The sequence below is a fragment of the Podarcis bocagei genome, assembly GCF_964188305.1.
Source record: "Podarcis bocagei genome assembly, chromosome: 13".
Taxonomy (NCBI): Eukaryota; Metazoa; Chordata; class Lepidosauria; order Squamata; family Lacertidae; genus Podarcis; species Podarcis bocagei.
In genome coordinates, this window is record NC_138138.1 from 35,354,914 (window position 1) to 35,382,720 (window position 27,807).

General features: G+C 44.7%; 2 protein-coding genes and 1 long non-coding RNA gene across 4 annotated transcripts; 1 reads left to right on the forward strand and 2 right to left on the reverse strand.

The window, feature by feature from the left end:
* Positions 1-1,334: 1,334 nt before the first annotated feature.
* LOC308571891 (serine protease 27-like) lies at positions 1,335-19,333 on the reverse strand. Of its 2 annotated transcripts, XM_081167510.1 has the most exons (7): positions 19,138-19,333; positions 10,832-10,858; positions 9,609-9,635; positions 9,226-9,388; positions 7,065-7,336; positions 5,676-5,845; positions 1,335-3,699 (listed from the first exon to the last, which is right to left on the reverse strand). In XM_081167510.1, the coding sequence occupies exons 1-7, from the start codon at positions 19,187-19,189 to the stop codon at positions 3,415-3,417; spliced, it is 996 nt and encodes a 331-aa protein (XP_081023636.1). In that variant the 5' UTR covers positions 19,190-19,333; the 3' UTR covers positions 1,335-3,414. The 2 variants fall into 2 exon arrangements, with proteins under 2 accessions (XP_081023636.1, XP_081023637.1); XM_081167511.1 differs by lacking the exons at positions 10,832-10,858; positions 19,138-19,333 and adding an exon at positions 9,746-9,832.
* On the forward strand, positions 3,707-11,627 carry LOC308571905. The gene is made up of 2 exons (XR_014001608.1): positions 3,707-4,757; positions 10,854-11,627. It is a non-coding gene; the product is annotated as an uncharacterized lncRNA (long non-coding RNA).
* Positions 19,334-20,486: 1,153 nt separating the features above from the next.
* On the reverse strand, positions 20,487-25,516 carry LOC308571900 (serine protease 27-like; the record flags this gene model as incomplete). The annotated part of the gene is made up of 5 exons (XM_081167538.1): positions 20,487-21,787; positions 21,979-22,139; positions 22,912-23,183; positions 24,129-24,202; positions 25,502-25,516. The coding sequence occupies 5 exons, from the start codon at positions 25,514-25,516 to the stop codon at positions 21,500-21,502; spliced, it is 810 nt and encodes a 269-aa protein (XP_081023664.1). The 3' UTR covers positions 20,487-21,499.
* Positions 25,517-27,807: the final 2,291 nt, after the last annotated feature.

Genomic DNA, 27,807 nt, shown 5'->3' on the forward strand with positions numbered 1-27,807 from the left:
CCCTTCAGGCCACACAGCCCCTTGTCCAGCAGCCTCCACTTCTTCCTTCTTCTCAAACAGGCAAACTTGCACAACAACTTTAGATTTATGAGCACACATACTGGGAGACATCTCACATCTCTCAGGCAATGCCTAGTTTGGGTGGCAGGCAAGGAGGTGCTTCAAAGAGACAATTCTCAGTACCTGAGCCAAACTAGAGTTTTCGGGGAACCCCTCTCAAATGATATCAAACCAATATTTGTAGTATAGCGATACTCTCTGTGGTATGGAAATAAAAATACATTTGGCCTGTGATCAAATCAAATCCACTGCAAAAACTCCCTCTTTCACTTGTAGATTTCAGAGTTGGGGGCTGGGATGTGGAAGTTGTTGTTGTTGCTGCTACTGCAGCAGCAGGGCGGGTTACAACAATTAAAACACAATATTTAAAAATAGCTTAAAACAACTTACAATCACAGAATTTAGGTGTGTCCTAAAAACGTACAAAGGCGGTGTCAAAAGGCAGGTGTGTTTTCAGTTACAACCAGAACTCCAACAAATTGGGAAGAGTGGTTGGAAACAATAAAGTGCCATGAGTCAGCTGTCAACCACTAGACATCTGTACTACCCAATGAGCAACAAACATCTTTTGCCATGTGTTTCAGTGAGAAAGCAGCAATGTCTCTGCAATTGTGGAGAAATCACCTTTTACAATATTGTGCATTTGGGGGTCATGTGAATGGTTAAGTTTAAAATGCTAAGTATCCATTGGTGGCTGGTGGTTGCTTAGGGCTTATCCACACTTCCTCTTTCCCCCCACCCCCAGGGAAAACTGCTCTTTAGTGCTTAGTCAGAGCAAACCGGGAATTCAGGTTTTCTCCAGATTGACATTTGCTCCAATTTAGCACTAAAGAGTGGGTTTTTCTTGATTGGCTTGAAGTCCTTGGTCACTCATTGGATAGGAAAAGTAGTCAGGTGATGGGAGAGAATTATGTGCCACTCAAATCTGGTTGAATTGCAGTGGGGATGGAACATAAATAGGCTAGTTTTAACACTTCACAAAGAATCATTGTCTGAGACTGAGTTTGCCCTCCAGAAGCTGAAACACTGGCTTAAGACAAAGATTAGCAGAGAGGCTTCTGAAGCTGACCAAAGAGAGAAGTGCCTGCATGCCTGGTTCATAGGAAACCAGCAGAAGTCCTATCTGCCCTGCAGTGGTGAGAAGAGAGACTAACTGGCATATAAATTTAATAGGAACTATGCATTACAAATTACTCATAAGTAACTTTCTGTATTTGAAAGCAGCTGCCATTTATAACAGTAGTACCCTTATAAAAAAACACAAGTCTCAGAGAAACAGTAACCAATTTAGGCATAGTTTTTGCCTTATTTTACTTTTATAGTTAATAATAAATAAAGAACATCTTGTTATTTGTATTTACTACTGATAAAGTTGTTTGCTTGGTTTTTGTATCACATCTAAAGTACCACAGCCACTGGATTACACTGAAAGGTTTGGTAAACAGCATGTTACAGATATAAGGTGGCAGTGGGTAACAGGTTTTGAAAGATACATACCATGGTGGGAGCAAAATAGGAGTCAGCAGTGGTTCCTTATTTTCTGGTTCCCTACAAATAAGACGAGGTAATGCACCACAGCAATGCCCAGCTAAAAGCCGAACAATATGGTGCTGGTGGCAAGACGTTTCAAAGCACCATGGGGACTAGCCTCTTTGGTCTGAATGTGGCTCTCTGGCATAGGCTTTGTAATTTCCTTCTAGTAAATATGTCATGTAAGGAAGTAGGGGTGTGTGTGTTTCTCCCTAGTCTTTTAGGCACAAGTTGCTAAACGCTGAAATGACACCCTTCCTCACCCATCCCCAACTCTTCACACACCACAAAGCAGTGAATTCCGGAAGGACGGAGGGAAGGAAGTGGGTAGCAAGATGGCGTGCTGCTGAGTTTTGGATTCTGAGGCCATCTTTGCCCTGGAAAACGTAGGGCAGGATAGGGCAGGAGGGAAAGAGGCCAAACTACAGTGGTACCTCTAGTTACGAACTTCATTCGTTCCAGAGGTCCGTTCTTAACCTGAAACTGTTCTTAACTCGAGGTGTACTTTCGCTAATGGGGTCTCTTGCTGCCACTGTGCCACCAGCACATGATTTCTGTTCTCATCCTGGGGCAAAGTTCTCAACTCGAGGTAAGTCTTCCAGGTTAGCAGAGTTTGTAACCTGAAGCGTTTGTAACCTGAGGTGTTTGTAACTCGAGGTACCACTGTAATCACATGAGGAGGTTGTCATCTCTGTCCCTCACCACACCACACACCCTTGTACAAAACTACCTTCCAGTCACTCCCCTGATTAGGACCAGTTTATGGGGGTTCACATGATTCCCTCCACATGTCAAAAGAACTCAAAGGCTGTGCTGATAAGCCCTGCATGCTCCACACAGCACTACCACACACACACGGCATCCATGTGCTCAAACTACAACAGAAGGAATGTTGTTTGTGTAGTGATGCATGTGCATTGTGCTCTTCTATGTGAGGAGAGGCCCTGGCCCAATCAGGGTCCCTTTTCACAGAGAGGATCATTTTGGCCACATTCACATTCATACATTTGAAGCAGTATGATACCCATTATAACAGTCATGGCTTCCCCCTCCCCAAGGAATCCTGGGACCTGTAGTTTGTTAACGGTGCTGAGATTTGTTGGGAGACCCCTATTCCCCTCACAGAGGTCCCAGGTATCCTATTGCTTCAAATGTATGGTGTATTTGTATCACTATAGGAATAAAACGTTTGATTAAGACGCAGACATCAGGGAGCATGGAGGTGGCAGTGAGGGGTGTTTTGCTCATACAGCCCACAACTTCCTCCTTTTAATGCATGGGCTCCCCCCCAACAGCCATAGCTGTTAGGAGATTTCAATAAGAGAATTCAAATTCTACTCCGTGAAGTAAGAAATGTTGTGGCCTGCATAGACTGTGCAAATGTGCATATGTATAGTCAACAGTTACAAAATTAGCACCTTTTAGGGCAGGATGCAAGAACCCCTGTTCCAATGTAAGGGATATTTTAAGCAGCGGAGAGGGGGAGAGCTTAGAGGGCAGTGTTCCAAGTGAAGAAGTCCTGCTCCCTCACCAGAAAATATCGCTCCCCACACCTCCAATGTTCTATAAGTCCATAAAGTCTGACGTTGTCCTTCTTGTTGTTCTCTTCATCAAAACATGGAACTTTCCAGAACATTCCAGAATCCATCCACTCAGAACTGCATTCCTGATACATCCCCAAGGTATATGATAGAACAGCAGAAGCTACTGAACTACCAGTAATCTTCAGACACTTTTTTGTGAAAATAACCTGGGTTTTTGTTCGTTTGTATCCCATAACACTTCGTCTGAGTGAGGGAAACATTGGAACACACTCATATCCCTCTATGTCAGAAGGATGGCAGTGAGGCAGGAGGCAGTGAGCAGTAGCAGGAACTCTTTGAGGACAAGGGTAGAGGCCAACGCAGATGAAGCGTCTCTGTAATAAGTGACATTCACGAGGCCGAACTGAGCTCCTGCGTAGTGCCTCTTTATCCAGTCCTCGTAGAAGCCAACACGGGTGTAGACACCTGGGCGGTTGGGGATGGCACACATTTCACCCCAGCTCACAATGCCCACTACAAACCAAGCACCATCCTCTTGACAGACCAAGGGACCTCCGGAGTCGCCCTAGGTTAAGGAAAGCAGCTGGTGAGAGTTTGTAACATGGCCCTTGCTCCAGACCTTATCTGTTTTATGTTGAGCCTGGTGCTACCAGCCAACCACTGCCAGGACGTTCCATTTGCACACACAACCATCTCCCTGGGTAAGAACTCTGTCACCTATGTCTTGTGCCTACTAAAGGTATAACTAGAATAAAAAAGTCCCTTTTCCAAGTTGCCTCTGAGCATGGACAGAACATCCTCTCCTCCACACTAGGAAGCAACAACCAGGCTAAACCTACCTTGGGAGTTAGGCTAAAGGACTTCCAGGCAGGTGTAATGAAAGCTGAGCTAAATATTCCTACTGGAACATTTTTCAGCAAATTTTAGGAAGGAGCACGAAGTTTCCCTGAATATCCCCCTACACACAAACAAAATTTTTGCACTATAGGGCCCATGTGTTTTGTAGTTGTGACAGCAACAGCGACAAAACTCCTTGGAGTCCCGACAGTTAGTAACAGCAATTTCCCCCCTAGTGGCTGACATCTGGTTCGCCATATTTCTTGAGAATGTATGGAGGGAAATCCTATTTATTTGAATCAGGTTTCAATTAGCATTGTGTAATGTGTACAATACATTTGTATTGTAATATACGTTGTAATCAGTTCTTTTTTTCTGGGTGTACTCAAGGGTACGCAGTACTAGCACCTTTTTTTCTAGAATAAAAGCACTGATTATAATGTATTTTAGGTGGGAAGTTTTCTGTCTTGGTATGGCCAAAGTCAGTTTAGCTGCCAACAGCAGCCTTAACTGGCAACTGTGAAGAAAGGCTAGTGTTAGAATTCTCCGTATGCAAAAGAAGTATAGAATGCCTGCAGATTTTGATTGGTGGGTGCAGGTTTAGAATTTTCAGCTGGACACTCTGATTGGCTGGGACTGGACTAGAGGACACAGAGGAAGTATATATAAAGCCATGTGCTGGTCAGCAGAGGAACAGTTGGAGTTGTTGGTGCTTGGTGTTCAGCCAGAAGAAGAAGACAGCAGAGGATGAAGATCATGGAATAAGAAAGCAGACCTAAGATCGAGGTAGAGCAGTTTGGTGGCCAAATACTTGTTGGGCTGACTGAATTGCTTGTCTTAGGCTGTAGAGGCAAGGGGAGAATTGTCGGACGGGGGGAAATGAGAAGCAACCTGGAATGTTGGTTTCTGATGAGCAGGAGGAATCCCAGAGGCGAAATTTCCAAGTAGTACAGCAAGACAAACCTACACTTTGATAAGTCAGTAAGGGGTTCGGAGAAGAGGCTTCCAACAGAGTCCTCAACTACAGTTGTATCTTGGAAGTCGAACGGAATCCGTTCCGGAAGTCCATTTGACTTCCAAAACATTCAAAAACCAAAGCACAGCTTCTGATTGGCTGCAGGAAGCTCCTGCAGCCAATCAGAAGCCGCAGAAGCCACACTGGACGTTCAGGTTCCAAAAATAGTTCACAAACTGGAACAGTCACTTCCGGGTTTGCGGCGTTTGGGAGCTAAAACGTTCAGGAACTAAGCTGTTCGACTTCCAAAGTACGACTGTTGGTGAGACTTAACTGGGGTGTGGGGAGGGGGGAGGCAATTGCATCCTTAAAGCTGTCTCACTTTAACATTAATAGCTGGATACAATGTGTTGATATTTAAAGTGACAGTAACAAGCTAACAAAGTGTATACTGACTTAAAGATACAGTACTATTTTAAACCAGATAAGGTTGTTCACTTTCTAATCTTGATATAAATAAATGTAAAGGCTTTTGTTAAATATAATATCTTATTTGATTGGTTTTGTGCCACAGCTGTGGCCCACAGTTACAGGGTTATTAGTAAGTGGAGGGTGCAGAGGGAATAAGTGAGACAGAATGGGTTTAGGAGAAATCCAACCACATCTGGAAGGACTCAGGTTTCTCATCCTTGCCCTATGCCCTCACTGCTGCTCTGCCATTTGCATATCCACTGGTACTCCTTTCTTACCAAACATGCATCTTTCTCTCCTTCGGCATAGCCAGCGCAGATCATGTCATCCTGGATCTGTCGGATACTGGGGGGGATACCAGTGCCAATGTGGTACATGGCATCACAGGATCTTGTGTCTATCAAGGGCACCTGGAGCTGTTGCAGGGTCTTGGGAGCCCGGAGGGTAGCTTGAGGCAAAAATAAGATGGCAAGGATGGAAGAAGAGGAGGAATGAGAAATCAAGCAATTCAGAATAAATTAAATACTGCAAGAGGAAAGGGATGCAAATCCACCTCAAAAACAATAGTGGGTGTTTCAAAAATATACTGGCAAATTCAGGTCGCACAATGTAGTTGATTGGAGGTCTTACACAACAAATCCACTTACCCAAAAGATCTGACTTGTTGTGATGTGGAAAGTGGTAGGAAAATGCACTGGGAAAATGTGGGACACTTGCTTCTAACCTTGCCACAGATGAGAGTTGGAGGATAACATCTAAAGGGCCACAAGTTGCCCATCTCTGATCTAACCACGCAGCAACAGAATTTCAAATGTCTTGCCACTAATTTCACCTTTTATTTTCACCTCAGTCATGGCTAAGTACTCTGGTCTAAGCTGCTCTCTCTATCCCAGTCTTTGCCAACCTGGTGCCGTCCAAATGTTTTGGATCTAGCTGCAACAACAGGGGCTGATGAGGGTTGTAGTCCAAAACATCTAGAGGGAACCATATTGGCACCCAGCTAAAGGTATCCCTCATTAAGTAATTCACATCTCAGTTCCCCTTAATTTGCACCTTCTAAGTATCCAGACCCTATCAAGCCCCTTCCTTATCTGCCCTTTTCACCACGTGAACTCCAAATTATTTGTTATTATTAACAATAACAATTTCTTTTGTATTTTTTTAATATCTCACCCTCAGAGACACGAATCTGGATTATTCCAAGCAGCTATATCTCACAACATCATACTTCCAGTCAAGTGGTAATATTGGTTACAGTGGTTATCTGTCCCCTTAAATCCCCAGACCTTCTGAACCATGTGTTCTCTGTACTCCTGTTTATTTATTTATTATTTATTCTAGACATTTCTATACTGCCCTGCAGAAGAAGGTCCCAGCGTGGTTTATATACAAAGGGGTGGGGGAGAAAGCCTATTCAAATACAGGTTAAAAGCAAACATGAACCTCACTGAGCATCTTAATCCACATCCATTCCAAAACTGCCACGCAGCTGAACCATTTTATCCCAGTTTGGAAAACATGCCTTACAGTGAGTCAGACTAAAGTTCAGCTCCGTGCTAACCATCAGCAGGTCTTCAGGGTTTCAGGTAAGGATCTTTGCCAGGGATTAAAACTGGAACTTTCTGCAATCAAAGCAGCTGCTCTGCCCCTGAGCTACAGCACCTCACCTCCATATTGTGGAGCTCCCCATCCCGTCACCCAACAAAGGGTGCCATTTGGGATCTGGACCTTGGCATCTGGGAGACAGGCTGGGAGGATGCTTTTGGTGAAGCGTATGGGATGTTCCAACTGAACCAGAGCTATATCTCCACTGGTCCCATCTCCAGCATAGTGCTTGTTCACAATCACTTGGGAGAGTTTCAACCACTTAGCATTGGGCTCTGGGTTCAAGAGCTGGTAGTTCCCCAAGTTTGCTTGGAAGTGAGATAGTTTTGATGTCCTATTAGGAAAAACAAACAAGAGTCAGGTCATGGGGTGGGGTAGTTTCTGAATTAAAAAGAGGGTGTATTATATAATGTTCTCCACATGTGGGGAAACTGTGGCCTCCAGATGTTTCTGAACTAAAATCCCCATCATCCCTAGACATTGACCATGCTTGATGGGGCTTATGGGAGTTGTAGCTCCACAACATCTGGAAGCCAAAGGTTCCTCTGCCAGCTTTACTCAAAAATTATCAGTTATGACTGCTTTGAGTATTATCACAGTGCTTTAAATGGATAGTGTGAATGTAGGGGATGCGGGCATAGCTGTCAACTTTTCCCTTTTCTTGCAAGGAATCCTATTCAGAATAAGGGAATTTCCCTTTAAAAAAGGGGAAAGTTGACAGCTATGGACACAGGTGTCGCTGTGGACTAAACCACTGAGCCTCTTGGGTTTGCCAATCAGAAGGTCAGAGGTTTGGATCCCATGACGGAATGAGCTCCCATTGCTCAGTCCCTGCTCCTGCCAACCTAGCAGTTCAAAAGTACACCAGTGCAAGTAGATAAATAGGTACCGCTGTGGCAGGAAGGTAAACGGCATTTCCATGCACTCTGGCTTCCATCACGGTGTTCTGTTGCACCAGAAGCAGTTTAGTCATGCTAGCCACATGACCTGGAAAGCTGTCTGTGGACAAATGCTGGCTCCCGTGGCCTGAAAACAAGATGAGTGCCACAACCCCATAGTCGCCTTTGACTGGACTTAACCGTCCAGAAGTCCTTTACCTTTTTTTTACCTAGTGTGAATGTGACCACAGTTGGTCACTTGCATGTACAAGTGAATACCTGGGCATAGGATTCAAATATACATTGGGAGCCTCCATGTGGGGGGAAGCTCCCTATTTCAAAAGCAGCAGCCAAACACAAGAGCAGCACCGTGGTAGAGGCAGAGGCACTCCCCACAGCCCTGTTCTGTTTTGCAGCAGTAACACAAACAGAGAGTTAGTCACCATGTTTGTTTACCTGAGGCGGCTACTTTGGTTTACGTTGTGCATGAACAATATCATACACGTGTCACTTTGCAATGTAGGGTGGGATAGAAATTTAATTAATGATGATAGCAGGCACTGCCGGACCAGTGGCAACAATAAATACAAGAGAAAGCTGAGGGGGGAATTATGTGTTTGGGGTGGGAGGGGAATGGGGTAGAAGCTCAGCTGACCTGACATATCAAGTAGGCTATCTCTTGAAGCTCCTGGGTTTTCTCAAGGGAGAGAACAGAGAACGACAGGATTGAAGACTTGTGAATAGGGATATCAGATAATTCCAAAAGAAATTACATAATTTATGTAATTAATTATGTAAATTAAATAATTTTGCCACAATGGGCAGAGGGACAGATAGCATAGTTTTGAGTAAAGACAAACTGCAGTATAACAAAGTGCTGTAGGTTACAAATAAAGGGCAGAATTGAAAACATGGTCTTTTTACATCTGCACTTGTGAGCAGGCCTTTCTCACCACGAAGTTCTGCCTTGCACAGCTCCTTTTCAGGTGCTCTTTTAAAGTTGCTGAAGGCAAACTTTGTGGGGACAGGACCTAACATGGCAGTGGACCATTGCCAAACAGCCAGAGCATAATTCCAGAGGCCTAATATCTTTAAATATCTGTTACTACATAGAGAACAAATAGGGGGAATTCTACCTCTCCTTATTCCTCCACGAGGGCTAGTGACTTGCTTTTAAGAAAACGAACACTAAACACGCAGGGACAGACTTGTACTATCTCCAAAGGGTGTGTAAGGCAGGCTCTCACAAGTCCTGCTTCTGTGTTCTTTGAAAATGCTAGGTCAGATCTTTAGCCTACTCATTTTTCCCATTACACACTCCAAGGCCAGTCTCCTTGTTACTCACTTGGGGAAGCAGTGGGCTGCTGTCAGCACCCAGTCAGCACTGATGAGGGTCCCTCCACAGGCATGCTGTCCATTATATTGGAGGCTGACTTGCCACGGCCAATCCCCACGAGAAGCATCGTTTCCCCCCACAATACGGTTTTGGGGCATCATCCGACCACACACTGGCAAAACAGAGAGAAAGAGAAGTTGGCAGGAAATTGACAAACATCTCGGTTTTGACCTCTTCCCCAAGATGTCCAGGCAAAGGGGGAAACTCCCAGTATGAAGGACAGAAGCCAAGGGCCAGGCTATATTCCTCAGAGACCACCCCCTAGTTTCACTGTGCTGCTACAATGACCCTGTGATTTTCAGTGAGAGAACCTGTTTTTGCTGATCTCTTACCTGTCTGAGTGCCATTTCCCACATCTCCTAAAAATAAAAGAGGAAAAGAGGAAACAGGAGGTTTGAGTCTTCAGTACATAGTAAGCAATATTTAAAAGCAAAACTAGTGATGAACAAAATAGTGAGCAACAAAGTACCTTATTTCATTATTTTAGGTTGGAGGCTTCAACATTTGATTTAAAAAATGTAGATGCTGATTTCAAGCACTGAAAAATCAAGTGAGACTTGTTTTCTTGCTAATCTTTTTAAGAATAAAATGAAGAGAAAATATGAGTAGCAAAGTTGCATTAGGAAAAGTGAGAAATAAACAGATAGAAAATAAGATTAATGTAAAGAAGTTATAAGGAGATATATCGTGAGCTAATTTGTCATTCCAGAATTCTATAAGTGTAGACTGTATTTCACGGAAGTTGTTTTGATAATTATTATAAAGTGTTCTATTATATATTTGCTTTATTGGCAGTATTATTTCCCAAGTATTCTTCAGCCATTCTGTACCAGTTGGGGTGGTGGTACATTTGCAAGTTTGGCAATACATAGTTTTGATATGGTCAGTAGAGTTTGTATTAACTGATGATCAATATCCTCAAAGGATTGTTTTAGAATTTGGGGATAAAGCATATCCTGCCATTTCCAGTATTGTGTCAAATATCATAGACCAGAATCTTTTTACAGAAAATAAGATAAATGAAGTTAATACCATGAAACTTCGTAAAGTGCTAGCATTAAAATTCAAAAATATAGATTACTGACGCACAGCTGAGAAACGCAGATTAAATCATAATTTCCTGAATCAGCAAGGCTGATACTGGGCAGCAAGCAAAAGGTCATAGTGGCCTCCCAAAATGAAAAGTGGTGAGAAATGTTCAAAAGAAGCAATATTTTTTTACCCAATTTTTCTTTGGAATGTGATATTTTTTTCCTAATCTTTCTCAATTATCAAAGAAAAACAAGACTGTGTTCCACAAAATCCCCAACAAAGAATTTGATAAATCATATACCCACTACAACAATTTTGATGGAACATAGCTTATGGTGTGTACACAGCCTTTGCCTTAACCCCTGTCAGTACAACAACAGCAATGTTAACAATTCTGCAGGGGAGAGGGGAGAACATTTCCTTGTAGATTATAAAATTAGTGCCTGAGCACACACATTGCTTAGCATATCTAGTGCACGGTTCAGTACATTTTGCGCATGGTCCAGATGAAAGAGATACTTACCGCTTTGAGTTTCATGTTTCAGGACACCTGAGTGAAAAATGATTAAATGACATCATCAGAGGCAAAGCTTGGGAACCAGATTGTTTGGGTATAAACAAGAACCAGGAAGAGGAAACCAAATAAAATCATAACATTGAAAAAAGAAAAAGGTAAACAGAAGGTGTCCTTGAAGGAACAATGGTGAGTCAGGGGCAAGACAACCCAGGTGACAACTTGGGGCACCAGGTTCATGGGGGCATCTGTGCCATAAGGCAGCGCTGCCTCAGGTGGCTAGTCATCTGAAACGCATTGGAATGGAGTGGAACCCTGCAGTACTTGAAGAGAAGAAACGTAATGGTGCATCTGCAGCAGCACAACCAGACACCTTCACCTGCTCCAGCTACAACAAAACATGTCTCTCCCACATTGGTCTCTACAGCCACAGCAGGGACTGTAACCTCCCAGCAGTTTGACTTCACCCTCCAAGTTGCACCATTTGAGACAAATGGATGCCAACAACTCGTGATCTCTGTATTTACTCCCATATTATATTGTTACAATATTGACACACCCACCCCCGTTGTAATATTGTTGCCCAGCCTTCCAAAAACAACAGAGAAGTGATTGAGCTCTTTGACTGAGGGTGAAATCAAAGTTGAGATTTAAAACTATGGCAGGTCTTGCTGCCCAGGAGTCTGTTGCTGAACTGAGCAACAAATCCCCTTCCCAAATTAACGGCTCCCAGTTTGGGGCTCAGCAGCCATTTCTGATATTTTGACTCACGATATATTTGTATTAAATTGTATTAGTTGCCTGATTAATTTGTCCTTTTGCTTTATTTATATGGTGTTGTGTTTTATATGCTGTTGTGTGTTTTTTATCATTCTATTTCCCTTTTTTCAGTCATTACCTTTGCAGCAGCAATAAGGTTACTTATTTAGTAACCTTACTTACTTAGGATCATTTTCTGACATAACATCTTTTTAAAAATCAAGTAAAAGTACCTCAGGTCCCAGAGGTATAGGGCATCCTAACGATTCCAATACTGTTGTCTGTACAGGTATTCAACAAGTTTATATTTGAGGACAATTCCAGAAGTATAAAATCTGCTTTATACATCTCCAACCATTATCAAATCCAAGTCTATGTATTAGATTTAGCTAGCAGGGGATTAAATATGGGGGGGTAAAGAATCTTACAATACTTTTCCTTCATATTTGCTGGTATTGATATGTTTCTGATATGGTTACAATGATTGTAATTTTTACCAGTTTTTAATTCTCTTGTTAGTATCGTGAGCAGCTTTGAGCTTAACGTTGTTGGAAAAGTGGGGTGCTAATAGGACATCAAATCAAATAAAAATCAGGTCATGTCCTGCAAAAGCATATCCTTCTCTTTGGTGAGGTATGCCTTGAGATTCTTAGGACTGCCTGTGGCAGTGTGGCAGGGGGGAAGCTGCAAAATGATAACCACTTTGTAATACACTGATTGTTTTCTTTCCCCCACCCTGCCATTTCTTGGAGCCCAGGGGGAGCCTGGTAGTCATTTGAGCATTCCAAGCCACACCTTTTTATGGGCACAGCTTCTTAAAACACATAATTCCAACAGAGCTCGCTTCAGATATGAATGCTTGTTGTGTACTTAACATCTACCCCACATAGGCTCTTGTGAGATTCTGATTCAGAGCAATTGCGGTTTCCTTATCTTAGGCCTAGTCCCCACAAACAGTGAGAGCATTCTTTCCAAATGGAAATTTAAAAAAAAAAAAGGTTTGCAAGTCTCCTATTGAAATTGTTATTTGATTGCAGTTTCCTTATTCCAGGGCTTTCTCTCCATTTTCCACCTCGTTCTGCTGTGGAGCCGAAGGCTGGCCAGCAAACGATGTGTTTCAAATGTGTTTTAAAGGTATTGTGTGTACACAGCCTTGGTGTTTCATGGTTAAGGTTAGGTTACCACCATTGCCCTTTCTGTGTGAAGAGACATTCATTTATTCCCACAATGCAAGTGGGCATTGAACCATATGAACTCTCACCTACAGTCTGGAGAGTTCAGACACGGATCCATCCCCTCAACTGTTTGTAAGAATTGATTGAGCTTTTACACACTAACCAGGCAGTCAGGGAGTCACATTGACTACAAAGTGCAGTTTCGACAGGACACCTGTTGGCAAGCAGATTTTGCAAGGTGGAGGAGACGGGGCGATGGGGGGACTGGCATTTATTTCCGTATTTTTCGCTCTATATGACGCACACACATTTCCCCTTAATTTTTGGAGAGGAAAAAGTGCGTCCTATTGAGCGAAAAATACGGTAATTTTTATTCTTTCTCTAAATACCTAAATGCATGGGGGGGGGACTTTTACAGTAGGATCTCACTGCAAACTCAGTGTGTTAAAGAGGATTAACTGAGTAAATGACCCGAACAGAGTAAACTCCTCAGGCAGTTTATTTTTCTGCAAAAGGTTGGTGTGCTTAGCGCATGTGACAAGCAGTATTGAAGAATTGCAAACATACCACCCATGTACTGCAGTCACAGATCCCACACTTTTGATCAAAAGACCAAACTAAATGTGAAGCAGGAGTGTGATGACCAGGCACTCCAGAAAGTGGTTTGTACTTCACAGAGGCTACATGGGACTTCTGATATGACTGAAGTAGTGGCACTGGGAGAGGGGCACTTAGCATACACATTGTTACTCAGTTGCCCCTGGGAAAAGGCTGCTGTATTTGTCTATCCTTCTAGGGATCCATTTGGAATTGGTGGGAGCCATTTAGATCATGACGATGACACAGTAGGAAAGGGTTAAACATCCCCTCCCTCTGTGCTGGTTCCCCAATCAAACAGCATGCAACTGCTTTGTCATTAAAAAAAGCAAGTCTGGTTAGTTCCTGACTCATTAAACCGTCCAAGGAAACCAAGAATACCAGAGGGAAGTGTTTATGTATGCGACCACAGCTGCCTAGACTTTGCTAGCTCATAGATTGAAAGAAGATACAGTCCCAACCAAGGAAGAGTGGCAGATAAAAAACTAATGAACTATGCTGAAATGGCAAAACTTACAGGAAGAATCAGGAACCAGGAAGAATCAAATTATAAGTAATTGGTAAAGTATATAACATATCTGAAAAATTATTGTAAACACGCATTAGTTGGATTGACAGAAATCTTTTAGTAAAAAAATGGAATTATGGATTGATTAAGGGTTTATAATAACTGGAATTATTGAGAAGATGCAGAAGGAAAATAATAACATAATGATGCACAAAAGGGGGGAGGGAAGTCAAAGGGGATACATTGTTTGTATTCTGTTTTATTTTATTTCTTTTTTGTTACTGTTTGTAAAACTGAAAATGCAATTATATATATATATATATATATATATATATATATATATATATATATCCCTCAAGTAATTAATGAACAAAAGAAGAAAAGGCACACTAACCTGGAAACTTCCTCTCTGCCCAGAACGTTGGAGGCTATACACCACACCCCCTCAACAGTATTTATAGGAACTAAAACACTGAGATCCTGCTCTGTTCCAGTAACAAGAAGCCGAAAGCACCAGCCTGAAGATGACGAGTGAGACCTCGTCGAAACGTCGCCTAGACACCCCAACTCTTACACGGGAAGACACCCGAAGACACCAAAACCTGCATTCCTGTACCCGTGAAAATCTACGAAAGCATATATATATATATATATATATATATATATATATATATATATATGGGATTTTCTCCCCCCCCCCTTTTTAATATATATGTAAACAAAAGGCTTTCCTCCTCTTCAAGCAGGAACTTGGCTGCTCTTTGGAGCCTGTCCATGTTCCTGGAACAGAATGTCACTAAAAATGATGCAATGTCATGACATACAAATTGTGCCCAGGGACATTATGGGGGTTGGGGGTGGGGAGGGTCTGCCCATATGGTTCACTAGGAAAGAACAATCTTCAAATAGTGGTGGGACACTGGAAAAGTGGAAGACAACATATCCACATATTGGGTGCCACCGGCAGGAAGACCTTTTCATGCACATGGCGCCTTCCTAGTGCACACACACTTCCAAAAAATTTCCAGGTGAACTTTCTTCTGCGCAGCGTACCTGCATGCACAATGCATGCATGTTGAAAATTGTTTTCGAATTAACGAATTAACTAACAAGCAGGGGAAGAAGCCAGAACTGGAAGCAAACTAAACAAGAAAGCTTTTCTCTTCTTAGAGCTTCCCATTTGCAGTCTGGCAGCCAGCCCAGACGCCTGACAAGCCAGCCAGAAAATGCTCAATTGGCAGCCATACTCACCTGCTCTTATGCAAACTGCACTCTAGTCTGCTTCCAGAAAGTTCTGGTTGCCCACCCCCAGGCCAGGAGTGCTGACTCCTTGACAGCATTCCCCTTGCAAAGCTAGGGAATGAACCCAGGAATCCTGATCCTCTCCCCTAATTCCATATTTCCCCATATACACAAGCACACATCTGTATGCATTCCAGAAATGTTAACTTCACACAGACAAGGTTCCAGGTAACTGGGGGACGTGACCCACAGTCACTCACACACAACTGAGAAGCCTGTGCAGGAGTGTGCCCTGTAATAGTGCTGAAATGCCACCTCTTTTAGCCCTATGTAATCTCTATCACGGATGCGGGTGGCGCTGTGGGTTAAACCACAGAGCCTAGGACTTGCTGATCAGAAGGTCAGTGGTTTGAATCCCCGCGACGGGGTGAGCTCCCATTGCTCTGTCCCTGCTCCTGCCAACCTAGCAGTTCAAAAGCACGTCAAAGTGCAAGTAGATAAATTGGTACCGCTCCGGCGGGAAGGTAAACGGCGTTTCCATGCGCTGCTCTGGTTTGCCAGAAGCGGCTTAGTCATGCTGGCCACATGACCCGGAAGCAGTACGTCGGCTCCATCGGCCAATAAAGGGAGATGAGTGCCACAACCCCAGAGTCAGTCACAACTAGACCTAATGGTCAGGGGTCCCTTTACCTTTACCTTTATCTTTAATCTCTATCACATAATAACTGTATGAAGTCTGGAGAAGGAAACACATTCAATTACGTCAAAGATCCATACAGCCTTCCACTCCCATTCCACCACTGGAGATGGTACTGGGGAGCCCCCAATTTCCCAACTCATCTGCCCAAATCGCTAGGCCCTACTGCCTCCCAAGAAGGTCAGCAGTCATCCCACCCAATTATCTTCCTGTATACATAAAATCGTGCAGCCCCCATTGCAGGATTTGTAGTGCCTCATCACAAACCTGAATAGCTTGACGTCAGGGTGTGGGAGGGGAGCAAAGGAGATGGCGGGGTGCACAAGAGCAGCGGCCATGACATGGGAGTAAGAAGGGAACAACACTGAGGGTGCAGAAGCAGTGGTTTAAAACAGCAGCAAAAGTTAGAGTAGAGCAGGAGTGGAAGGACATGGGGAAATGGCAGTTTTAAACAACACCAGAGGTTTGAATAAAGCAGGGATGGAGAAAACAGAGTGGGGAATTGGTAGTTTCAAACAATGGCTGAGGTTAGAATAGAGTGAGCAGGGGGTGACACTGAGGCAGGGAGAGTGGCACTTTAAAACTGCCTCTGAGTACAGAGGAAAGAGTTGGCAACAGCTCTGTGATGTAAGCTTCTGTGTTGTTGTCCTGACCCTCACTGAAGAATTTAAACTTAGGCTTCTGTTTCCCAAAAAATCTTTAATGAGGCAGGGCAATAGTTAAAAGGCACAGCAGGCAAATTACACGGCTGAGCAGAAGCAGAGATGCTGATCCAAGAAGTGGCACACCTTCTGTCTCTTCCAATTGAAGAGTGGGGTGGACACAACCCTCAGTGTGGCCAATAGCTCAAGTTTAGGAGATGCCTGACTAGATATGCTCAGTGACACAGGGGCAGAATCCTCTCTGTCAACCTGCTTGGACCCTCCCCAAGATTCAGCTCCTGGCTCTCTTCATCCTAGTCCCAGCCTCTGGCTCAGATATTTCTTGGGACCCCAATTTCACCACCACCTGCTTGGACCCTCCTCTGTTTCATCTAGCTCCACACCCTTGATCTCCTCCCACTCCTCAGGAACTGACCATCCCTTCCATGACATCTCCACATCTCTTTACACAGTACACATCTCTGCTACTTCTCTTTGTTAAAACTGGGATTTGGGGTTGTTGCTTTTTTAATAAAAACCCTCTGTGTTACTCCATCCTTGCTTTAGTCAAACCTCTGCCATTGTTTAAAACCACAATTTTCATCTCAGATGGTCTCCACCACCACCCCCTCACACTTCTGCCATTGTTTGAGCACAGTGAGAAGGAAAAGACGAGAAACAAAAAGCCATTCCTCAGCTGCTTCAGGTGACAGAATAAAGGATGAATAGCCCTCAAAAGTTTCACACAATGTATTTTACTCCTGATACCATGTGTTGTCTTCAACATGCCGTTCAGATTCAGTGTAGTAATTTCGAAGACATATTTTATTAACTAGAGAAAAAATTGTTGGCATCTGTCTGTCTCAGGAAACAATGGAGGAATGAGCCTTTGGGGATGAAGTCAAAGTGGACACCCATAGATAGATAGACAGATAGATAGATAGACATGATGTTATGAGTCAGAAGGGAGAGACCCCCTAAACCCAAGAAATTAATGAATGTCAGAACCTTGTTAATATTAAGATTCCAGGCCAGTGGAAAAATACAGGTTAAGCTTCCTTTCCAAGCCAACGCCCCACTAGGGAAAGAGGTGTTAACATGACAAAAGGGGTTGATGGCCCATCTAAGAGGAATCATTGGGCCTGAGCAGACAGAGGTTGGCAATGTGACAGGGTGTGCATGTGATGTGACAGGAAAAGAGTGCATTTAGCAAGGTGTGCTGGGAACGAGAAGGGGGAAACAAAGACAGAGATCCATCTTTGGCAGGATGGCTGAAGGGAGGCTGGGGGAGACGCGGGGAACACTCTTGAGATGACCATCCTGTAAGATCTGAACTCCCTCCAAGCAAACACAAGTGTAAATATATGGATATTTCCTAAAGCTACGACAGTCTCTGCCACGTCTTTATTCTCAAAGGAACACAGATCCTGGGTGAGCGTCTGGAACCCTCCTAGAATCTTGGCACAGTTGAATAGAAATTGGGGGTGGCACCCAACTTTTGTAGCAATATACAGATATATATACACAACATTGATCAACAGAGTTTAGCCTTCTCTAGCAGAATAAGCCAACGTACTTGCTGTTAAGAATCTACAGTACAGTGGTACCTCGGGTTACAGACGCTTCAGGTTACAGACTTTGCTAACCCAGAAATAGTATCTTGGGTTAAGAACTTTGCTTCAGGATGAGAACAGAAATTGTGCTCCAGTGGCATGGCAGCAGCAGGAGGCCCCATTAGGTAAAGTGGTACCTCAGGTTAAGAACAGTTTCAGGTTAAGAATGGACCTCCAGAACGAATTAAGTTCTTAACCCGAGGTACCACTGTAACATACTGTATATCTGCATAAAGTGTTGGCATGAAAGCAGCTGCAGAATGGGGAAGATGAGGAGGCATGGAAATAGGGTTGATCTGTGTACAAGGGAGAGCTGAGCAAAGTAGAGAGAGCAGAAGAGAAAATGGAAAGTGCATAGGGGGGTGCAAAAAAGGAGCGAGAAGAAGGCATGGAAATGGGGTTGAAACGGAATGCCAGGGCATGAAAGGGTCTAAAGAATAGGAGCTGGTGGTGGCTTCATAGTTGGACAAAAAATGAAAAGGGTGTTCAGTATTTGTAATGAAAGAGAGGTAGAAGATGCAGGAGATTACCCTGCAAGTGGATTGTGGGCAAGTGGGGTTGCACAAAAGAAAGAGGAAGATATGGACACGGGGTGAAGGTGAAAACGGGGTGCAAAGTGGGGCTGTAGAATAGAAGGGAGAAGTGGCTTGGGAAATGAAGTTGGGAAAGTGAAGAGCAAACTTAGTAGCTGCATGGGGTGTGAAGGGGAAGCTCTATGGGGTGAATCTAGAGGAATGAGAAGGGGCTGGTGAGCGGAGTCAGCAAGGGCACAGTATCTAGCATGGAACATCATTTGCACAGAGACATGATTCCACAGAATGGAAAACACAGTCCTATGTAATCACTTGTCTTCAAAGCAGATGTGGGGGAGGAAGATAATCTACTTTCTAACCAACAAAGTTCTAGTGTCATCTCCTTTCTTATGTTCTAAAGCAAAACTCTGGAGTAGTAGCTTCCCTGTTATCACCTCTGTCTCTTCCCAAACAGCCCAGATACCCCAATGGAAACTACCACCCACTTTAGTTTTATCCAGAGATTCTTAGATACATGCACACGCGTGCACACACACACACAATGACTTACCCTGTATCAGGGGTGGCATAGAGAGGCAGAAAAAGGAGAGGAAGATTCTCATAGTGCAGAAGGGCCCTGCCTCACCTCCAGGGGAGCAGGGCAACCTCAAAGCTACAGCCCTCCAGGTTTGCTTCTGCTTCTGCGAGAACTTAGGTGTGCAACGAAACAGGCAGGCACTTCCTGGCAGCCTCCTGGGAGAATGTGACCCAACCTGTCTGCCCACCCACTACGCTTTCTGTCCCCTCCAGGTAACCACGCCTTACTGGCCTTTTGCCCCCTCCCAGCTTGGTCAGGTTTTGCTGTGATATTCATATGAGTTTGGTCAACTTAGATTCCTAGATATAAGGCCCTCTTCCAAGAAACAAGGTGCTTCTCCAAGCAGAGTGGCAGGAGCGAAGGCAAGAGAGGGAGGGAAGGAAAAATCCATCTTGTGCTGTGTTAGCCTGAATAAACAAAACAGGATACCTGTTAGTGTGCCTTTTTCTGGATACGAACTTGGTGCCAGTTCTTTGTGGAATAAATGAAAAACCGCAGCAACTTACATTGTGCGGAAATTCCATTTTCTCAATGGTAGAACGGCTAAATGGTGTTGTTGCGAACAAAGGAAGGCATACTCAAGAGGAAGCATGCAGGCCTGATTCACATGGGCAAAACCCTCCAGATGACCCTTTAATTATGCATCATGAGTATTTATATTCATGCCTGCATAAGTGATCATGCTTTCAATAATATTTGCTCCTGCAAAACTTTTTTTGGGAGGGAGGACATTCTACTGCTTCATTTCCAATCAAGGTATATCCTGTAATTACCTGCTGAAATCCTGCAACATTTTGTGCCATACATGTTCTCTAGTGCGCGGGGGGGGGGGGAGTATTCCATTTTTGTTGTGCTATAACCCCACCAGGCAGCAATAATGTGGTAGCTTTGGGGAAGCATCCAAGAACTAATAAAGCAGAATAAATCTGCCACGAATGCACTTGTGTCAATAACATGTTTTATTGTAGGTGTATTGCCCCTTTATCTGACTCTCGGGACTCTCTCCAAGCCACAGCCCTGCTCAGACCTTCTCTGCACCATCCTCAGATGCTTTCTTTTGCCTGGCTGATAGCTCAGTTGGTAGATCATGAGACTCTTAATCTCACGGTTTTGTGGGTTCAAACCCCACAAAGGTTTGGGCCAAAAGATCCCTGCATTGCAGGGGGTCGGACTCGATGACCTTCTGTGTCAAGGGGAACACACACTACTTTCAGTCCCCTCGCAAAGATAAGGTGAAAGCTCAATCCCAAACTCACTGAAATATTAAGTAACTTGAAAGCAACCTGCGATGAGGCAAATAAACAGAGGCCTTTATTGCAACAAAGAAATATTTCCAAAAATTGGATGACAGATTTCAGCACGGTGTCAACACATATACACATAAACTTTCCATTGTCCCATTCCCCACCCCAGCCCCCCAAAAAGACTTAGCTCTTTGGATTTCAAACCTCACAAGGAGAGGATGGCAAGTGTGGCAGGAAGATTCAAGGAAAATCAATATTATGTTTTGAGAATGATTCCTGTTCCATTGGAAGATGCCCAGAGTGGTTGGGGCAACCCAGTCACATGATCAGGGTACAAGTGACTTATTATTATTATTATTAGTCATTGTTTTATATTTTCTAGATTTCCCATGATTATATCATAAAGTAGTTGTGTTCTATGTTATAAATCAAGTACTGCTAGGAGTTGTTTCTTTTTGTTTTACAATGTATTGCTTATCATTTTAAAATATAGCTTGGCATGAGGAAAATTTTATTCTGAGGTGTGGTCCAGAGAAAAAAGTTTGAGAACTAGCCTATCCAGACCAGCATTCTTTTCTCACAATAGCCAACCAGAAGCCCATGCAAGACCCACAAACAGGGGGTGAGTCCCCTTCCTGGCTTCTGAGATTTCCCCTGGGATAGCCAACGTGCTTTCACATTTGTCATCACTGCTATTTGGACTAGAAACCTGATTACATTATTACTTTTCAAATGAGAGGATCTTGTCACAATGCAAGAAGGCAGAAAGCAAAGAATTCTAGGGCACTTTGTCCAGGAACCAGAACAATTATGGCACCTACCCTTCACTTACTATGGGACAGAAATGCTTTGCCCTACTGATCTTCAAGCTGCAACCCAAATCATCCTTCAAGCAGGAAACCAGGTGTGGGAAACATTTGGCCCTCCAGGTGCTGCTGAACTACAACTCCCATCAGTCACAGTGAGTATGGCCAGCGGGAGTCGTAATTCAGCAACATCTTGAGGCCCAAAGGTTCCCCACAACCTGGGGCTGCCTACAATGTACCCAAATTCAGCACTGATTCTACAGCGGCAAGCTGGCAAGGAACTCCTCACCTCAAGAATTCCCACTGCAAGAAAGGCAGGAGGAGGGAAAGAGAGAAAGTGACAAGAGGAGTGGAAGTGAAAAGTCCGAAATGGTTCCCTCCCCCCTCCAGAGCGATGGGCACAATTCCAAACCGCAGGCCAGGAACGTAACGCTGCAGCCAATCGCCATAGGACGTGACTCTGGTGTAGACGCCGGGGCGGTACGGGACTGCACAGCCTTGTCCCCAGCTCACGATACCAACCAGGAACCAGGAGTCATTTTGGGCACAGACCAAGGGCCCCCCGGAATCACCCTAGAAACAAACAAGCAGAAGCAGGGAATAATAACGCCTCTCAAAATCTGTCCCCAGGCAACCAGTATCTCAGTGCCTGCTCCTTGACCACATAGAGACCTTATTGAGCATCTGTAGAAGTCTCTGAGAAATAGGCCAGGAACATCTGGAAACATCAAGAAACCATTCAAGACAACTGTCAAATTGCTCACCAGGCAAGCGTCCTTTCCTCCTTCTTTATATCCAGCGCAAATCATGTTGTCTTTGACAGGATTGGACCCAGTTGGGGGCACATTGAACATCTCGTTGCATCTGTCAACATCTATGAGGGAGACCTGGACTTCTTGCAGCCTCTGAGGGGATGGAAGTGGTACTAAGAATGCAAAGGAGAAGAAAAGTGAGTTGCATTCAGGCATGGTGAATGTGCAACCCTGTGCAACCCTGCCTCAAGACTGCCCTCTCCCTTTCTTCCGGTGGCCAAGGAGAAACTCTGCTGCAGGCCTGAATTAAGAGTCTCTATATGACTCTGCTTAACAAACCTGTTGCACTGTAAAGATCTGCATGGTGATGGAATCAGTAGTCAAGGGTCAACAGGCAACACAAAAGGGATAAGCCTTACTGGAACATGGTGGTCTGGCTACTCTCTGGAGCCAGCCACAGGGAGAATACAATTCTAGTTTTCTAATGTCCTTACCAGCTACCTCCAAATAGTTACGGGGGCTAAGTTAAAGTACTGGTGTTAACCTTTAAAGCTGTAAACAGCTTAGGATGCGAGTATCTAATCAGCATATCTTCACATATAAACCTTTCCCCCTCTGAAGAAGGCTTCTTACAGCTACCATCATTCACAACAACTAGACTCACATCAGTTAGAGTAGGCCTTATCAGTGGTGGCCACCAGGAGGGGGAGAGGCAAGGTGTGGGAAGGTTGAAATTACATAAACACCAGCAGATCCATTACCTCTCTCTACCAGTAAGCAACCACTCTGTCAAGAAGCTAGAATAGCCATCTGTGGTAACCAGTGAGCCACTTCTGGCTCAAGGGATCCCCATGACTAAAGGATAAACCCTCCCAAAACATGCTACTCTCTTTCAGAATTCATTTCAGGTTGACCTCCAACCCCATGTTCTCACCAGGCTCTCACCATCAAATCCAATGTTTCCCCATCCAGTCACAAAGCACGCCATGCCCTCAGGGAACACAGACGAAGGAAATGGCACACACACTGGGAGGAAGTATGGGGTATAGTTCATGGGTCTTTGGAGCCTCAATAAGGCAATGTCCCCTCTTGTCCCAGTCCCATTAAATGCTGTGTTACGGATTACTTGGGCGACAGGAACGGTCTGGGATTTGGAGCTTCTATTTGCAAGTTGATATGCTCCCAAGGTCACGGTGATGTCTGAGAAAGGATTCAGTCTGAGAAACAGAAATGAAACAAAAAAGAAAATGCAGTGGGGTGTGATACTGCAGCAAGGGATGGAGTCGTTGACTAACAGTCAAATAGCATTTAAAAAGTGGGTTTCCCAGGATCCAGCAACCTCCAGGCTGTGATTCAAAGCCAACAGTGGTCCATAATAGCCATGACACCTTCACACTTTTAGCCTTTGCACTGAATAAGTTCCTTTTTAGCGTTATTAGCAGGTGCAAAGGGCCTTATTCGGACTGGGATGTCAGCAGGGAGTCAAAGGGTTAAACGCCAAAGAGTTAAATGCCACACACACCACCACCAGAGTCCCAGTCCAAATCAGGGGACTCACCAGCTTTTCATTCTAACATGATATTGATGCAACTGCTCGTGTTGCCATGCCTAGCTGGCCCCATAGGCGCCGACTCCATGGGGCTTGAGGGGGCTCGAGCCCCCTCAAAAAAATTTTGGGGGGGGCTCAGCCCCCCCAATAATCTCGGGTGGGCGCCCTTTCAGCAGAGCGCCGCCGCCGTCCCCCGCCGCCTCCTCCTCACCTGCTCCTTCGCCAGCCAGCCAGCCGCGCGCCCTAATCGGAGGCACTGCCGGAAATCCCGCGAGAACAGGGGAATCCCGACTGGCCACACCTCCCAGCCAGCCAATCGGCTGGCTGGGGGGGCGTGGCTTGCCCTATTTAGGGCCGGAGCCACTTTATTTGCATATTCATGAGCTTATTTATTATTCATGAGCTTTCCCGGGCCCCCGCAATATTTTTTCTAAGTCCGCGTCCCTGGCTGGCCCCATCATGCAGAAAGACTGAGACATTTCTGAAGCACACTGGTGAAATGTCACTACCTTCTTGCTGGTACTTACCTAAAGCAGTGAGCGGCTGACACAACCCACTGTTGTGCCACGAGGGACCCACTGCAAAAATGCCTCCCCTTCCAACCGACACTGACCTGCCATGGCCAGGCTCCAATCTGCGAGGCTTGGCCGCCCACAATTCGGTCAGACAACACTGGTTGACCACAGACTTGAAGAGGAAAGAAGAACACGGAAATGCATAGATCACAACACAGCTGGAAAAGTGCACTTTGATTGTTTCCTTGCCAAAGGTTGGTGATATTTTAGCTCCTGGGAGCTAAAGCAAACATGGCCAGATTATCTTATTTTCTTTTCCTTCTTTTCTTAATAATACCTATGGGAGGTTGCATGTATTTTAGCATCCTTTTTCATGTTCTAAACCTCCCTTCCTCCATCTCTCTCTCTCTCTCTCTCTCTCTCTCTCTCTCTCTCACACACACACACACACACACACACACACACATAGCTATTAGGCTTGATCCCAATGTCATTCTGTCAAAATCAGGGCTCCCCACACCAGCTTTAAAAGAGAGGATTAAGGAAAGCCAATCACAAATCTCCCACATCACACCTGTTTGGGTTCTAACTGCCTGAAAGTACTAGGTCACCCTACCTTTCTACACTAGGATGCCCAACCTCTACTGTAGGAATTTGAGCCTGTGGTCCTCCTGATGTTGTAGCAGGGATGACTGTGAATATGTCAGTTTCAGTTTCTCTGTTTCCGAAATTGAAGTTCACTTCTCCACATTTACACATCGCTTTGTGATTTAACAGAGAAAGGAAAGCACTCAGGAAAATTCATCAGGCTTATAGTGCAAATGTCTCCTAATATATATGTTCATATGCAGTTTTGCATAATACATACATTTTTGCAAACCAGTTTCCTCCCACCTGCGGTTGGGAGCCAGCGGCGGCACCTCTCCTTTCTGGGCCAATTCTCCCAGGCGCCAGGCACGGGGCCAGCAGGCATGCCAAGCTCCAGCCCATCACGATGCCCACAGTGCGGCCATGGACAGAGAGGCCAGCGGGCGGGTGGCGAGTCTGGGCTGCGCCTCAGCGTGTAGGCAGCGAGGCTTCGGATTGGCTGGCACCAATCAAAGCCCAGTTCCCTTCCTCTGCAGGGCGGGGAGAAGCCAGGAGGAGGGGTGAGAAGGTGCCGCCGCAGTGTGTGTGAGGGAGGGGGGAAATGGTGCCCCCCCCATGCAAAAAAAAATGGCACAGCCCGAATGATCACACCAATCCAAGCCAATTCCAGGACTGTCTGCAGGCCGGATCCAGAGGGCAATTGGGCCTGATCCAGCCCGTGGGCCTTAGTTTGCCAACCCATGCTCTGGAGAATCCACAGATCATAATTCCCAGGGCACACACCCCTTGCTTCCCCTCCACTCAAACTGAGGAACCCACTCTGAAGCTGAGGACAGAGCCCAGGTGACTAGTTTGCTTTGTATTGCACGGGTGACATTCTTACCTGAAAACAATTCATCTGCCCCTGGGGAAAGAATTCCGGAAAGGGGAGTGGAGGGAAGAAGAAGTAAATTATTATTAGCATTGGGAAGAGGATGTATCTTTTTATTTTTCAAAAATCCTCCAAACTCTGAGGCTGCAGTCCTGTGCACACTTGCTTGGGTTGGGGAGTAATCATAAATGAAGGCAGGGGGGTGCTGGGAACTGTAGCTTACCCTTCACAGAGCTACAGTTCCCAGCACCCTTATCAAACCCCAGTCCCCATGATTCTTGGGAGGTGGGAATGTGCTTTAGATGTATGGTGTGTGCATAGACTCAATGAGACCTGCATCTAAGTAAGCGTGTATCTGATTGCACTGGAAGGCTTCAAAGTGCACTATTGCAATGAGCTGCCTCTGCTGGCTGCCTCATTGATGAGGCTTATAGCAATACTGTCCACTTGCTTCCTTGCCATTTGCTCCTGCCATTTCTGTGATGTCATGTAATCCCTTTGAACTCTGTTTTGGGGAGCCTTGCACACACCCCTCAAAAAAATGTAACATCACCATAACACCTGTAACACTCATGGTGGCCACTGCAGATATCTCTTAAGTTATCATTTCATAATGTTTAGATAATGTATTTGCATCCTAAAGTCACAGTGTTTGGAAAGAGGCTGTGAGAGGGGAAGGTGAGCTTTCGGATCTGCCACACCTCAGGCTCCGGCATGCAAACTATCCATCAGGGGGCAGTGTTGAACCAAATCTCATTCTTTCTCTCTCCAACTGCAGCTATCTCCTACAAACAAAGGTGTTACCTGTTGGCAAATGAATAAAAAATAATATGTGCAGGAGTTGCAGAGCTTTTTGTGCTGTGGGAAGTAGAATTAGCCCTTGCATGAGCCAGGCTGAGGGAACACTCTGAGGCACCAATAAAGGGCAGAGGATTGTAGCTCAGTTAGTTTACTGCTGTGCGGGGACGTAACTATTATTTGGGGGTTGTTTTGCTTCAGGCACCAGACTTTCGTTCGCTGTCACAGTAGCAAATTCACCCCACAGCTGATGCTCCCAACACAGTTAATGCTCACAACATCCTACCATTTCATTGCTTGGCTAAGTGTAACCTGCAAGCCAGGCCTCTATCTGAAAACGTGGCTTCGAAGTGGCCTGAACCATGAGGGGTTGGACAGACCAATCCTGTTAAGTATAATGGATTTAATTCACACAGAAATGAAAAGTGTATGTGTATTAATGAAGGTTTGAAGTGAGAATGCCTAGCTGTGTATTGGCGAAAAGGTTTAACATGGGGTTTTCCATGGGGCTATATTAAAGCCAATGAGAGGACTTAGAGCTCTTTGCTAAGTTAATGATTTACTAATGGATTGTTGTCCACTGCTAGTTAACATGCGGGTGTTGTAACCTTAGATCATGTGAGAGGTATTAGGTTGCAAATTTTCCATTTTGAAGGGAGTTTTCTGTGGAACGCCCTCCCATCAGATGTCAAGGAAATAAACAACTACCTGACTTTTAGAGACCATCTGAAGGCAGCCCTGTTTAGGGAAGTTTTTAATGTTTTATTGGGAGCTGCCCAGAGTAGCTGGGGAAACCCAGCCAGATGGGCGGGGTATAAATAAGTTGTTGTTGTTGTTGTTGTCTCCCAAACTCAATGGAGTGAAGATGTAAATGAAGCTCTCCTGAAGGGAGAATAAACAGCCTGGAGGCTGGAATGCAGACTGTGGAGAAGGAGAGACCTTTGCTCCTAGGTTGGTCTGGATTATTTCATATTTTGTAAGATGCTGAGCCTGCGCTGGACAGCACAAGACATTGCATGGGTGTTTTGGAGTTGTGTCAGTAAAATTTTGAATAATATTTTTATGGGCCTGGACAGTAATTTATTTCAGAAGGACTCAGTTCTTATGCTTCCAGTTGCTTCAAAACTGCAATATTAATATCGGCAACAAATCATCCAATGAAGTCTCTAAGACAGCATCGGAAACATCGAAGCTGAAAGTCTCTCACATGTACACCCATACAGAGTTTGCCATAATCCCTTTTCAGTGCCAGGGCTTAGCAGAGCCATCAGAAGACGACTGTTCTCCTGACAACATGCAAAGTGCCTTTTCCTCACCACAGAGCAGCTGTCACCAAATTGCAGGCACAGCGACATTCAAGGAAATGGCATTTCAGCTCTGAGAGTGTAACTTCCAGGCCCTTTTTAGGCTTCAGCATTGTGCTTTAAAAAGAAAATCTGAACTCTTCATCCATGCATAGGTGCCCGCAAAGAAGGGGAGGGAGCAGTTTCCTTGCTCCCCACCCCCATAAATATAACCCC